The sequence below is a fragment of the Neurospora hispaniola genome (genome assembly GCF_033458365.1).
Source record: "Neurospora hispaniola strain FGSC 10403 chromosome Unknown B0T23scaffold_1, whole genome shotgun sequence".
Lineage (NCBI taxonomy): Eukaryota > Fungi > Ascomycota > Sordariomycetes > Sordariales > Sordariaceae > Neurospora > Neurospora hispaniola.
Window position 1 is genome coordinate 6,539,231 of NW_026944406.1, and position 12,388 is coordinate 6,551,618.

The window sequence follows — 12,388 nt, forward strand, 5'->3', positions numbered from 1 at the left end:
GATATCGAGTCGCAACTTCCCTCTCTCTCGGCGGGGTATGCCCATGTTTGTTGACTTTCGACTCGATACCTCTGTCTTTTTGTCCCAACACACGGTCTGCATCGACGGCTATCGTCAATGGATATACAGCATTCACAACCAGCGGACTCGACAGTCCCGACCGAGCTGACCATGCAGTCGCAATACGCCGCCAACACGGCCAAGTGCGAGGAGCTCCTCAAAGGCTGTGAAAAGAGAAACGAGCTCCTACCTCAGCTGATCGAGCAGCTTGTCACGGCCAAAGACGTCAAGGCGTACCAAAGAGTCTTTCACTATGTGTACAGTGAACATGGCCACTACCACAAAGACCTCAAAGAGGCCGCAAAGCTTCTTGACCAGAACCGAGTGGGCGAGAACGCCGAGATTGAGAGACGAGCTGCCAAACAGACTGCTGCTCTCAAAGCCGAATGCGAGACAAAGCTACAGACAGAGAAAGAGCTCTACCTGGGAGAACTCGAAAGGATCAAGAAGAATATGTTTGACACTGTCACCAAACGCAAAGCCGAGCTGGAGGAATCGTACAAGAAAAGAAATGAGGCCTTTGCTAAACGCACAGAAACATCGAAAGCCTCATTCAAAGACAAGGAGGACGAGCTTGTCAAACGTACAGAAGAACTGGAAGCCTCGTTCAAAGACAAGCAGGTCGAACTGGATCGACGCAAAACCGAACTCGAAGCTTCGTACGCAGACAAGGAAAAGAATCTCGATGAACTCTACAAGGAACGGAACGATCGAGTACGGTCCGAAGAGAAGGAACGAGATTGCAGATTAGACCAGCGAGAGCAAACGGCCATAGGGCTGGAAGCGGATGCAGAAACTAGGATGCAAGACCTCCAGACGCTGAAGCAAGAGCTGGAGAGTTGGAAGAAAGAGCTGAAAACAAAAGAACAGTGCCTCCACCGCGAGCGAGACGAGTTCCAAAAAAAAGTCGAGGAACAGACCAAGACTGATGGTGAGCTAAAGAGGCAAGCAAAGGCTACTACTGACCAGCTAGATGCTCGAGAAACAGCGCTCAAACAAGCACAGGATGCATTTGACAAGCTTCAAGCCGAAAAACAAAAGGCACTCCAACAGGAACGGAGTGACTTTGACGAGTTCAAGACGGGGCAAGAAGATGTGCTCAAAGCTACGAGGACCACCTTCCTAGCTGAAAGTCTCGAGACAATTGACCACGCAAAGGACAATTTCAATATCGGCTTGGGGAACGGGCTCGCTGGCCTCGCCAACCGCGTGCCTGACCTCAGAACCATCGAGGCGTGGTTCACCAACGGTGCGCAGACCTTTGCCTCCCATCAGACCCGGATCATTTCCGCAAGACTCGATCAAGCCATACGGCAAAGCAACGGATCCGTCCGTCTCTGGGAAGACAATACCCGACTCCTAGAGAGAGCCAGTCACTTGGAGCAACGGGTCATTGATCTAGAGAGTCGAAACAAGGCTCTCGAACTGGGTAAGACCACGTTGGAGGAAAGCAACTCTGACCAAGCCAGGAGCCTTGAGCTGGTGGAAAGAGAGAAGCAAGCGCTTGCCTCTTCTCTTGAAGCCAAAGTCCAAGCATTGACGGAATCGGAAGGACAGAAGACGCTCCTGTCTGACCAACTGACAAAGGCGCAGGAACGGCTTGCCATGATCGAGGGTGAAAACAAGACCCTCGACCAACGCAAGACCGAACTCGAGCGTCAGTATTCGTCACTGCAAGCGCATGTGGAAGAGCTTGATGGTCAAAAGAAGAGTCTGTCCGACGACAAGGAAGCCCTTCAGAAACGGGCTGACCTGTTAGAGGGTCAAATGAAGTCTCTGTCTGAGGACAAGGAAGCCCTCCAGAAACAGGTTGACTTGTTGGAGCGTCACAACAAGACTCTGTCCGATGACAAAGAAGCCCTGCAAAAAAGGGCCGGCTGGCTGGACAGTCAAATCGAGACACTCCTTCGAGATCAGATCAAGCTTCGCGATCAAGATAGGACCCTCCTCAAGCAAAAACAAAAACTTGTAGAGCAGCTGGCCTTCTCGCAAGGCCAAAACTTGACGTTGGGTGAGAGCAAGATCCATCTCAAGGGCCAAATCAATGCTCTCTGCGTCGAAAAGACCACGCTACAGGGAGAGATTACTCGCCTTCAGGGACGGGTCAGCCACCTCGAAGGTACTACCCAACTCACTGACTCCTTGCAGCAAGGCCTTTCCGCCGTCAATGAACTCACAAAGAGGTTCGAAGAGGATAAAGCGCGGCTGCAAAACGACAACACCGCGGCCAAGACCAAGACTGAGGGCCTGGAGGCCGAAGTCGACGTTCTCGAAAACGAGAACACGGCCTTGAAACAACGAGTTGCCAGCCTCGAGACTGAGAAAAAGTCCCTCTGCGAAGCCAATTCCACCTTGGTTGGCGAGAAGCAGAGACTCCAAGGTTCACTCGACGTTTACGAGCAGAGCAATGAAAAATTGCAGACCAAATTTGACAAACTTTCCGGAGAGAACAGCACGCTCAAGGATCTCAACACCCAATGGGAGAAAAAGAATGACGAGGTTTTGAGCGACAAGATATCAACCACTAGAGAGCCCAATGATGTCAAAAGAAACCTCAATGATGTCAGAAGAGACCTAACTGATGCACAAGCAGCAGCTCAGTTACAGACCGGGGAGGCTGCAGAACTCCGGAAGCAAGTCAAAGCGCTCACTGACAGTGTAACAAAATCCACGGACAGGGCCGAAGCTGCCGAGACAGCCAGCTCCAAGTCCAAGACTGAGCTATCCAAGGTCACCATGGAGCTTGAACAAGCCAACGAGAAGGTGTCTAAGCTCGAGACTCAATACAAGTGTGCTCGAGACTTTACCGCCACGCTTGATGATTTTGTCAAAAAGTCGCTCGAGGCCGCACAGGTAGCGCTGCCCGCCACACCAGTGGATTCGCTGCCTTCTGCATCCCGCAAGAGACCCAGGGAGGCTTCGCCCGACAGACTCGAAGGCCGTGGTGCGCCCGACAACACTACCGTTGTCGTCCAGCAGATCTTGGATGATTTGCAGGAAATAGGTGCATTGTGGGACTACAACGAACTCACTCTTGCAGAGCTAATGGGCCATCTGAGCATCCTTTGGAACGACCATAAAGCTCGCGCTCACTGGCATGACTTTATACGTTCCGGTCATCAAGGCTGTTACTGCTTCTACAACTTGGTTCGCTCCGGATATGGACCGTCCTCTAAATGCAAAAAGTACATCAAATGCTCTCGGGACAACCAAGATATGCCGCCGTGTCTGCATCTGGATGTGGGCGGCACGGCACGGAAGCGTAAAACAGGGTTTAACATCCCTACGGACGATGAAGATTATTATGGGTGGAATGATTAATTGAATGGTTTGGACTGCTCAACATCGTCTACTGCTCTTGTGCTTGAGACTTGTGTGATTGTGACCATAACCTCTCGAATATGAATGGGCAGGGATTGTTTCTCATCTTTTGTCTTCGTACTAGAGCCTTCACTCCAACAGGAAGAACATTCTGTTCATGTCAGAATGTTTTTTGTATGCTGCCAATTTTACTCACTTTGGATGATATCACTTGATATGAATTTGCTGCCGGATCTTGTCAGAACGTTGCTACCTACCTATCTAGAGGTAGGTACCTAGTTTTACCCCTCTCACCTCGGGGCGGCTTGGCCTTGCTGTGGAATGACACACGTTTGCTATCATCTTCCTAGCTTGCAAGACATGACCGTGATGGCATCTATCCAACACCGCACCGTACCACATGAGTGTCGCCACGGCCGTTTCGCCAGTTCATGAGCAGATGCCGAGCTTGCTATACAGCGGCTTGTGTTGTTCCAGACGAAACTCGGGCCCGTAATTGTATCAGCCGCATCAGGCCTGTGCAACTGCAACGTTCCCACAGAGCCAAACGCTGGCGCATCTCGGCAACGAGGCGGACAACGTGCCCCCCAGGAAGCACTACAACAACTGCAACAAGAAACCGAAGAACAAACAGCGGAGGAACAACTGGACGGTGCTTCCTTGGGTCAGCAGATCCAAGATCGTTTTGTTCAAACGCTACGTGAGGATCACGAAGGTACGACCATCCCTGAAGAGATGCCGCATGATGTTTTCCGGCTGCCGGACCAATTTTCCCGGGCGCTGATTATGGTAGGAAGAATCCTATTTCATGATATCCTCTATCCAGTCTTGATCCGTAGAGGCTACCTATACCGCAAGCGGACAATTTCTGCGACTAGGTACTACTGTACCTCTACATTCCCAAACGGCGAACAGTCCCGCAAGAGACCCCAGAAGAACTTGTCCGATCAACACCAAGATAGAAGCGAGGAGCAGAACAAAATTGGTACATAGTACGTAGACGTAGGAGTTAGAAAGGATTCTTTACGTAGAGGTAGGGAGATAACCTCAAATGCAAATACATTCACCGACATCTTGAAGACATTTTTGTCTCACTATCTGTACAAAATGCCTTCTCGTACGGTGGGTGCTCCCGTCCATTATATGAACTCTTCAGTCCAAGAACTAGACTGGTGGTGACCAGTGGTCTTCAGATCCGGAATGGAAGCAAAGGTTGGACCCCGAGGGTGTCTGTCATCATTTGTTAGGCGCTACCTATGCACTCGTGTATGAGGTTTCGGGTGATATCACACGATAGAGGTACCCAGGTTTCTGGAATCTATCAAATTCCTCATAATCTATTTTCCTACTCTTGGCCAGAATTGTCACACGGCTTGTTGCTGGCCGTCACAGCCAGCGATGATCATCACCCATGGAAGCATCAGACCAAAACATGAGACAGATTTCCCTTTTGCGTGCAAAGGGAAAATCAAAAAGACGGACACCATGGAATGTCATACATTCATTCATCTTGGAGTTGTGGAAAAAGCACAAGGATTTACCGCAGTCTCAGTGGAACGTCCTCTTCAACAGGATCGAGATCAGAGCTGTTCAAGGTCACTATGCTATGGAAGCAAAACCAGCTGAGGTCAGCCGTAAAGAGGACGCTCCGTAGAATATCCACACTCTTGATCTCAATTGCCTCGTCAAAGCCCTCGATTTTAGATCCCTAGGTACCCCTATGTAGTGGCCAATGTGTAGGTACTTCGACATACATTTTGTCTACAGGAATGACCGGTCGATGCCCGGCCACAGCGACCTCCGCCCTTCATCCATCCACCGTAGCATAGAGCTGGACGAGCAATGCGAAAACAGATGGCTACGTACTAGGGAAGTTCCATACTGCCCCGTCAGGCAAGACATGCTCACGAGAGAAGAAATTGCAAGAAGGGAAACAAGGGCAAGGTAGAGAAAGAATAAATGAAAATCAGCAATTGTCAAACAAAAGAGTCCAGCCAAGTATTGACCCGGGTAACTGACGAGGACATCAGCAAACATATACCCGAGAACGTAGCTCACGATACTTGTATCTTCCTCGAGGGCAGGGACCTCTGCTATAACAGCTTCGAATATGGTCTTGACCAGGTCTGGAGTCGGCGCGATAATGGCTGTATTCAGATCAGGCTCAGGTACGCCGACCTAGGTCGAAAGATAGCCTACGTCTACCTCGGCCGCTAATATTTTGCAAGCAACGGCTCAACAGTGCATGAATAGGCAAGACCGCGCACACACACGAGACACGCGACAACGGGTCGATTGCGGAAAAGATGTAACAGATCTCAGGTCGACTGGGGGACGCTGCTGTCGCTGGAAATACAAAAGAAAGTCGCGAAATATTTCTGGAAGCCACTTGGGCCAACTGGTGGCCCTGTTTCTCCTCCATCAACAGGCCAACCGCCCAATATCAAGTTCCATATGGGGCAGGAGAAAAGGTAGCAAACGGAAGATGGACAAGCGGTTGAGCATGAGCGTTCCTGTATACACGTTTTCGCCAGTATCCGATCCCGAGCAGAAGTTCGCGTGCCACGCCATCGGCAGATTTGCGCCTCGACTGAGTCGAAACCGTATGGGTTTGCCAGTGACAATGACTATTTCGTCGGGGTTGTGTCTTCTACGCACATTTCAACGCCTTCTGGACTTTCTACGCTTCTTGTCTGAATCTCGAGATGACGAAGCATCGAACCACCAAGCGCTCACCATGTATTCCGGCAAAGAGCCAGACGCAAGGACTTCGAACATGTGGCAATCTTCCGCCCCGGCTGTGCAAGAAAAGCGTGTGGCCAGTGACGATGATCATAGGCACTTTTTGAGCTACGGACCGCCTGCTCAACAAGATATCTCCTGACAATGAGTCGTGTAAGCCTGGCGGCTACCGAACGGATGACCCTCTAGTCAATGTGATCGATCTTCGGGGGTGTTTGTTCGGTAATCGGTCGTCCGCTTGACAATCGTGTGTTGCCGCCATATATGTAGCCCTTGCTTTGCTCGTGCGCTCGTAGTATGTATGAAACCCGGAACCTGGTTTTCCAACGTGTTAGCGATCGGGATGCCGGCTCCATGTCTTGCATTGAATCCCTTGTTCGATTACCACCTTTTTATTTGGCCTGCGTGTCTTTGGTCTGTTGCTTCCTAGCAGGCGGTGCATGCCTGGACGCCGACAAACCCTTGTGGACCTCGGTGGCCTGCTGTGGAACTGCCTCATCAGCGCCATCTGACTCCTCGTCGGCCCAGCGTGTGGGGGTTGTGCGTGGCGGAAATACCACCTGGAATGCGCCGTCGACGTCAACTGACGACACTGCCTTGGGAATCGCCTTGGGCTTTGAAGGTGGCCCAGGAGGCTGCTTGACGCCAGGCTCAACAGAGCTTAACGAAGCAACCGCCTTGGGTTTGGAAGGTGGCCTAAACATGTCGGGACCTTGCTGTGATGAAAACAGCGACGGCTCCTTGATTGGGGCCGGGGGACTTGAAGGTGCCACAGAAGGCTGCTTGACGCCAGGCTTGATAGAGCTTGACGGAGCAACCACCTTGGGTTTGGAAGGTGGCCTAAACATGTCGGGACCTTGCTGTGATGAAAACAGCGACGGCTCCTTGACTGGGGCCGGGGGATTTGAAGGTGCCACAGGAGGCTGCTTGACGCCAGGCTTGATAGAGCTTGACGGAGCAACCACCTTGGGGTTGGAAGGTGGCCTAAACATGTCGGGACCTTGCTGTGATGAAAACAGCGACGGCTCCTGGATTGGGGCCGGGGGACTTGAAGGTGCCACAGAGGGCTGCTTGGGGCCAGGCCTGGTAGCACTTGGCGAAGCAACCGCCTGGGGTCTTGGAGGTGGCGTAGACGATTTGTTCCCTTGGGTTTGCTGCTTTTGAGCGGCAATGCTGGGCATGGCCACACGATTTGGCGCCTTGGTCGTTTGTGTGACAGCGGGGGCAACTGACAGCGACTCCTTGGCGTGGAAATATTCCGCGCCCGGCCTGGAGGCTGACGAGGTTGACGGGGTGCCAAACAAGGACGGTGGATGATCACTCGCCGCAAACTGGACCATCTGTTTGGCCAAGTCCTCGGATTGTCGTGATGATCCAACAGATGCAGCATCCACATCCGGGAGGCGGGCTAGATCGATCGCCCTTGAGTGTTGCAAGTGTCCCATTCTGGCTTCATGCGTGTGTCTCTGCGCTTCCTTGAGGCGTTGTTTATAGAAGACAGCATACTCTGCCGCGATTTGGTGAGTAGGATCTTTCGCATGTAGAGTACTGCGGGCCTTTTGAAACTCTTGGTCGAGCCGGTCAAGGAAAGGGCTTGGTGCACCAGGATAGTACTCCTCGTATGCGAGCATGCCGACATAAAGAATGAAAACGTTCGGGGTTACCTCGTCTGGAGGGAGGTCCATTTTGTAAAGTTGTTCAAGGGCGGCCTGTCTGGCCTCTTCGTAGTGGAAGGACAGCTGGCGGCGAGAAGTGAGGTCGCGCCGCATTTCTTGACAATGTAAGTCCATGAATCTAACAATGTCGTCGTCGACGAGTTCCCATGAGGTTGGGCCCATCTTGATAGCTGTTTTTCTGACCGTATGTCGATCAGATTTTGGTGATGTGTAGTTGAAAAGGATAAACAAGGCTTTGGGCGGGGCAAAAGTTGACGCAAACTACCTACTTGTGGGGATGGGGGAGGCAGAGCCGCACGGGCCATCAGGGCTTTCACTGACATTTCAATTCCAGGTCATTCACTCAGCTTAAGACAATAGAAATAGTGGGGCCGTGTGCCCCAGTGGCCCGTCAGACTGGAGGGGTTGTCTGGCTTTTTTCCTTTTTCCTTTTTTTTTTTTTTTTGGCAGCCATTGCTCCAATGGGCGGGGCCACTCCAGCTTCAATCCAGTACATAGGTACCTAGCTTCGTACTCTACCTCGGTGGTGCCTAATATACAAACACTCTGGTCCAAGGCCCAACGCACTAGCGAGCCATAAAGTACAAACATGTTTCCTGTGGGTGTAATTTCTGTGCTATCTTGATATAGCTTAATATGAGAAACGTTGGAGACTGCGCTTTGCATACATATCGACACAATGTAAGGTACCATCTCACTAGGGACGTGCCGGGCCGATAGGGCTGCATAGTCCGTACAACCCACCGGAAGTTACCCACCTGTACATAGCTGACATTACACCCCCACAGGGCTACTGGTTCCGCTGCGCAAACAAAGTACCCTGCCTGTGCAGGTGGTGCCACCTAACGTCCGCAGCAGTTTCCACTTGGAAAGACGGCCGGGATTAGGTAAGCTGCCACTCGATTAGAAACAGCCAGGACAGGGGTACCTCAACACTTCAGTTTTGGACTGCGCACTGCTTTCAAGCTGCTCTGTTTGCTTCCAAACACACAACACAAAGGCAGGTAGCTACAACTCCCCCCACCTGGCGCATTCTGTACCCTTCACCCAACGTGTTCAGACACAAACTGACTGGAAATCGCATATCTATCCAGTACCGAAACCAATCATGTCAACATCGAAAGCTACCAAGGGCTCGACGGTCTCGGAAGAGACAACACAGCAATGGCTGGCCGAGATCAGGGAATTCCCTTGGCACACGGATGCAACTTTGCGACAATGCGCATGTCTTCGTCTCTTCGGATGACATACAACGCTCTCACTCTCCTTGCCGCGGAAATTGGAGAGATGACGACCAAGTCTCCTGAGGAGAAAGTTCTGGCAATGTACATTACCGCTTACGAGAAAAACATCGAGCTGCTCCTGAAACCACCGACCGGCAAGAACCTGGCGCAACAGTTCGAGTTCACCACAGCCTGCGGTGTCTCGAAAAGGCTCCGAGGCGACGATTTCTGGACATCGCCAGATGGCGATTCGTACACAACCATTATCGCGGTCTTTGACGCTGCGTTTGCGTCCACCAACAAGGACATGATGATGGCATCAGCATCCATGGTGCATTCCTTACGGACCCAACTTTCCGAGGATACTCCTCTGAAGCGCTTTTCTCTGATTACGCTCTCAGATAGCGGCATTCAGTTCTTCCCGGACACCGCGCATTTGAGCCGGGCGTTCGGCTCCAACACGATGGTGACAGAACACACTCTAAAGGACGAGCATCCTCCACGGGTGTTGTTTCAAGATTCGCGCTGCTCCTTTCCAGAGGTCACCGAAAACATATTTGAAAGTTTGTATTTGGAAGCTGACAGTCCGCAGCGGGAAGTGACCACAGCATCGAGACTGGTCGTGTTCACAACAGCGGCCAAGAATGCGGGCCCGTTGAAGAAGATGTTGCTTACACGTCTCTCCTCGCCAGATTTTAGGTCGGCCGGCACACTTCGTACGTGGATCGTCACAGCAAATAACGTCACAGATCTGCTACCCAGCTTGGCACAGGACCTGAAACATATACCGAACCTGAAAGCGGTAGTTTTTGTCACGCCAGAGGTCCGCTTCTTGCGTCCACTCAAGCACTTTTACAAACACTTTGCCTTTGCGAGCGAATCCAAGTTTGTATTCAATCGCAGGTTGCAAACAACCGTGGAGGACTTGGTCCCTGTCTCCCAGGTGGAAGCTCAGTCGTTCGCATCCGTCGCTCATTTTGGGACAGGTCCGGCCAAAATCACGCTGCTGCGTCGTGAAGACGCGGAACCGCTCGCCATATTTCCCCGAACGGAGTCACTTGCATGGCTCGTTGAGCCCATGGAGACCTTGCTGTTGTTGATTGATGCCCACACTGGCGTGGCTGTCAAGGACTTTCTGGCCGTCATGTCGCATGCTCGCCAGTGTGAGGTGTTTCTCGTCGATGAGATGCTGTATCGACTAACCCACCGGCAGTTGCTTCTGAAGGACGACGACAAAATAAGCCAAGATGGCGCTTACAGCCTGTTGGATCCCTCAATGCCCGCGCGATTGTCTGGTACAGGCAAGTTGACAGATGCTTGCCTCCTGTTCGAGATGACAAAGCTCGCCAAAGAAGAAGGCGTATCCATGGCCGCATTGCAGACACTAGCTGCCTGTAGAAGTGTCATGCTGGTGACGGTGGATTGGATCCTGAAACACGTGAACTGGAACAGCGTGGCCATATCAGAGGTTCACAAAGCGTGTATCGGCCCTGGTGCGCAAATGAGCCAAAAGGGGCCCATGTGGCTTGCCATGGGTTTGGTTGCCAGGGCCTTGCGAGAGTGGGATGGCACCGATCAACCGGCCACATTCAACGTAGGATCCGAAGACAAGGTGACCGTCATCAAGCTACGTAGAACCTTGTTGGACAAGTTCAAGCACGAGATGGCCAAAACGGGCTCCATTGTGGGAATTCCAACCGAGGACAGCGAATCTTGGGCCTCCGCCGTTCTATCGAGCAACGACATTCGACTTGTTGAGAAAGTCGGTGTCAAGTGCCACATTGACCAACTCTATGTCGTACGGAATCCGGAAGCAGACAATGTCATTTCGATCCTGGAGACGACCTGCTTACCACTCGATTCCGGTTTACTCAACAACACCCTGTGGTGTCTGGTCCAAAGCCCCCCGAGGGTAAAGACGGGCCCAGATTGCCAGCTGAGTGCAGCGGTCAGCGTCGCGCTGAGTGAGTTTGGCGAGCCGGATGCCAACGACGATATGGAAACCGTTGTCAAAGCGGTCAATCACTGGTGTTTGTACAGGTCCGACAAAACGCAGTAGGCCTTGGCCACAAGCACGGGTTAGATTGAGTGATTACCGAACTGGAGCTGAACAAATCAAACTGTTTCAACTCCCACACCAACCGAGTAAAAGTTTCCATGTGACATGTGAATGAAATTTGATACAATACAAGTGACATTTTCGATGCATGAACGGATCAGTAGGTAATGTGCTCATTAGTCACACGTCTTTTCCCGATTCGTGATTCCTCCCGTGTTCATCCCTGAATCCATAATCGTAAAGGGCACCATTGTCGTTTACCACCATAGAAAAAACACGCTTGACTTGAAATTTTCCAAAAGGTCTGCATGTGGCGATAGATGGAATTGGATTGGCCAGGACCATCATATGAGAAGACGTTTCGTGTGATTCAAATCGGCCAAGGTCTCAATATAGCCCAATGTATTTCAGGTAGGTAACCACGTCGGTTTGTAGGAAAAGAGACTATGTTGAGTGGGTGATTTGATGTTTACATGTATGCAATTTTGGCATGGCTACCTCTACTTGTCCAAAAGCATGGCATGCATTGAACATTTGACGCACAAATCACGATAATTATGGCAACATATCACATGGAAACGCGGCGACGGCGTAGAGGAGAGCAGCAATTCAATTACCGCTACCTATTCCCCCAACGGCAACAACTGCAAACGTTGTCAGCTTTGGTGTAGACTTTACCAATAAACACTCCTTGCCAGGCGGATGCGCGTCGGGCGCACCCGAGCATGGTTTGGTGTTATCACGTCGAGTATCAAGCCCGTGGCCCGACCGAGCCAAATGAGTAAAGCAATGCCAAATGTTGGCTTGATTTGATTTGGAAGCCAGGCTGGTCTGGATGTAGTGCTTCCAGTGAGCACGAGCCTGGGGGTTTTCCCAAATCACGCGAAGATGATTGAGAACCTTTGGCAGCGGGATTACGACCAAGTTGACATTGAGGCGCATTTCCGTCAAATCGTCCAGGATCTCCTTGAGGAAGACGTCCTTTTGTCTCTGTGAATTGTGGTGCCCTTTGGGTCTCTCCGGCGAACTGTCCCGACGTCTCTTGCGAGGTCGTGGTTCGTTGAGCGAGGTAGAGGGCGACGATGTTTCTATGGATTGCCTACTAAGAGGCGTAGGGGGTGGCGGCGGTACCTTGGTAGACTTGGGCCGTGTTCGTTGTGGCAGTAGTGCAGTAAGGGGATCTCTTCTAACCCTAATCCAAAGCTTTTCTGCTACTAAAAGAATGCTTCCGTTACTGTACTACTGCCGGAACGAACACGGCCTTGAATGACTCTTGCAGCTCCTTCAGCGCGGCGGTAAAATAACGA

At 51.5% G+C, this 12,388-nt stretch overlaps 2 protein-coding genes across 2 annotated transcripts; one reads left to right on the plus strand and one right to left on the minus strand.

Annotated features, from left to right (window-relative positions):
• Nucleotides 1–6,515: 6,515 nt before the first annotated feature.
• On the minus strand, nucleotides 6,516–7,961 carry B0T23DRAFT_425799 (uncharacterized protein; the record flags this gene model as incomplete). Its single annotated transcript, XM_062839934.1, has 1 exon — nucleotides 6,516–7,961. One exon carries the CDS (start codon nucleotides 7,959–7,961, stop codon nucleotides 6,516–6,518), a length of 1,446 nt encoding a protein of 481 aa, XP_062698100.1.
• A 1,002-nt stretch (nucleotides 7,962–8,963) lies between these two features.
• On the plus strand, nucleotides 8,964–11,081 carry B0T23DRAFT_392945 (uncharacterized protein; the record flags this gene model as incomplete). The annotated part of the gene is made up of 1 exon (XM_062838038.1): nucleotides 8,964–11,081. The coding sequence occupies one exon, from the start codon at nucleotides 8,964–8,966 to the stop codon at nucleotides 11,079–11,081; it is 2,118 nt and encodes a 705-aa protein (XP_062698101.1).
• Between the last annotated feature and the right edge of the window lie 1,307 nt (nucleotides 11,082–12,388).